The sequence below is a fragment of the Sinocyclocheilus anshuiensis genome, unplaced genomic scaffold (assembly GCF_001515605.1).
Source record: "Sinocyclocheilus anshuiensis isolate Anshui unplaced genomic scaffold, SAMN03320099.WGS_v1.1 scaffold1629, whole genome shotgun sequence".
NCBI lineage: Eukaryota > Metazoa > Chordata > Actinopteri > Cypriniformes > Cyprinidae > Sinocyclocheilus > Sinocyclocheilus anshuiensis.
Window position 1 is genome coordinate 50,694 of NW_015540936.1, and position 1,248 is coordinate 51,941.

General features: G+C 39.8%; 1 protein-coding gene across 1 annotated transcript in view; it reads left to right on the forward strand.

Moving 5' to 3' along the window:
• Nucleotides 1-1,248, forward strand: part of LOC107689575 (inactive tyrosine-protein kinase 7-like) — a 67,424-nt gene that overhangs the window by 50,687 nt on the left and 15,489 nt on the right. Inside the window, exon 11 of the mRNA XM_016487596.1 lies at nucleotides 295-586. Within this exon, the coding sequence (XP_016343082.1) occupies nucleotides 295-586 (292 nt within the window). The remainder of the gene's footprint in view (nucleotides 1-294; nucleotides 587-1,248) is intronic.

Consider the following 1,248-nt stretch of genomic DNA (forward strand, 5'->3'; position numbering starts at 1 on the left):
CACACACACACACACACACACACACACACACACACTCACACACACACACACACACACACACACACAGACTTGAAATAAATGTTAGCAGAAGTAAATATATATTCAATATAAAACAACCAAATTACTCACTAAAACTGACATAAAAAATAATAAAACATGTATTGACATACATTTTTTTTAATAAAAAAAACATGCAAAAAAACAAAATGACTAAAAGTTTAACAAAAAAATAACATAAAACAGAAAGTATAAAAATATCCCCTGGTGTCAGAGCAGATGAGTGTGTAGCTGCAGGCTGCTGTTGTGTGTGTGTCTGTAGAGATCGCAGATATGGGCGAGCGCTTGTGGCGTGTTTTCTCTGCGGGCCGCGGTGAGCGTGTGCGCTGTGATCCGCCACGGGGTCAGCCGGAGCCGCAGGTGTGGTGGGAGCGTGCAGGAGCTCGTGTGGCGTCTGAGGGTCGAGTCCATCAACGGGACGGAGATCTGATCTTCAGCCCCACAGACAGATCAGACTCGGGCGTCTACACGTGTGTCGCCCGCAACACAGCCGGACAGAAGCAGCAGGAGCTCGTGGTCACTGTAGCCAGTGAGTGAAGCAGCAGACACATCACGAGTCCAACTAACTAACTAACTAACTAACGCTGTTAACCCTGCGCTTTCTGGAACGGCTCTTAAATCGGAAGGATGTCTGTTGTAAGATCTGGGATTTTTGATATGTTCACAGATATTATCCCTGTAAAGCCTGACATATTTTAATTAATTAATTTTATTGAATAATCTAAAAAAAATAAGTGTGTACATGTGTTTTATGTTGAGTATCATATTTAATGCATCAGGCTTTTATGGCTCGTATAGTCTGATATAGTGAGAATAACTGAGCAAAAATATGAATTTGCTGCAGATGCTGATATTAATGTGATGGGATTTTGATTTTTGTAATGTAAATCAGTGAGATCTTTATAACGATGCAGCAGATACTGACATAAAATGATCTAAATATCAGTGTACAATTACACTAAAAGAGCTTTTACTGGATAAAACACTCTAAACTATCACTCAGACGACAGAAAACATGAGGAGATTGAGTGTGAAACAGCTTTAACAGCAGAGTTTGATCATTTATAGCCTTAGAAATGAATAAATCAAATATGTGTGATGGTTAGTAAAATGTGTTCCTGCAGCACAAAAGCAGTCATAAGTCGCTGGGGTATATTTGTAGCAATAGCCAACAATACATTGTATGGGTCA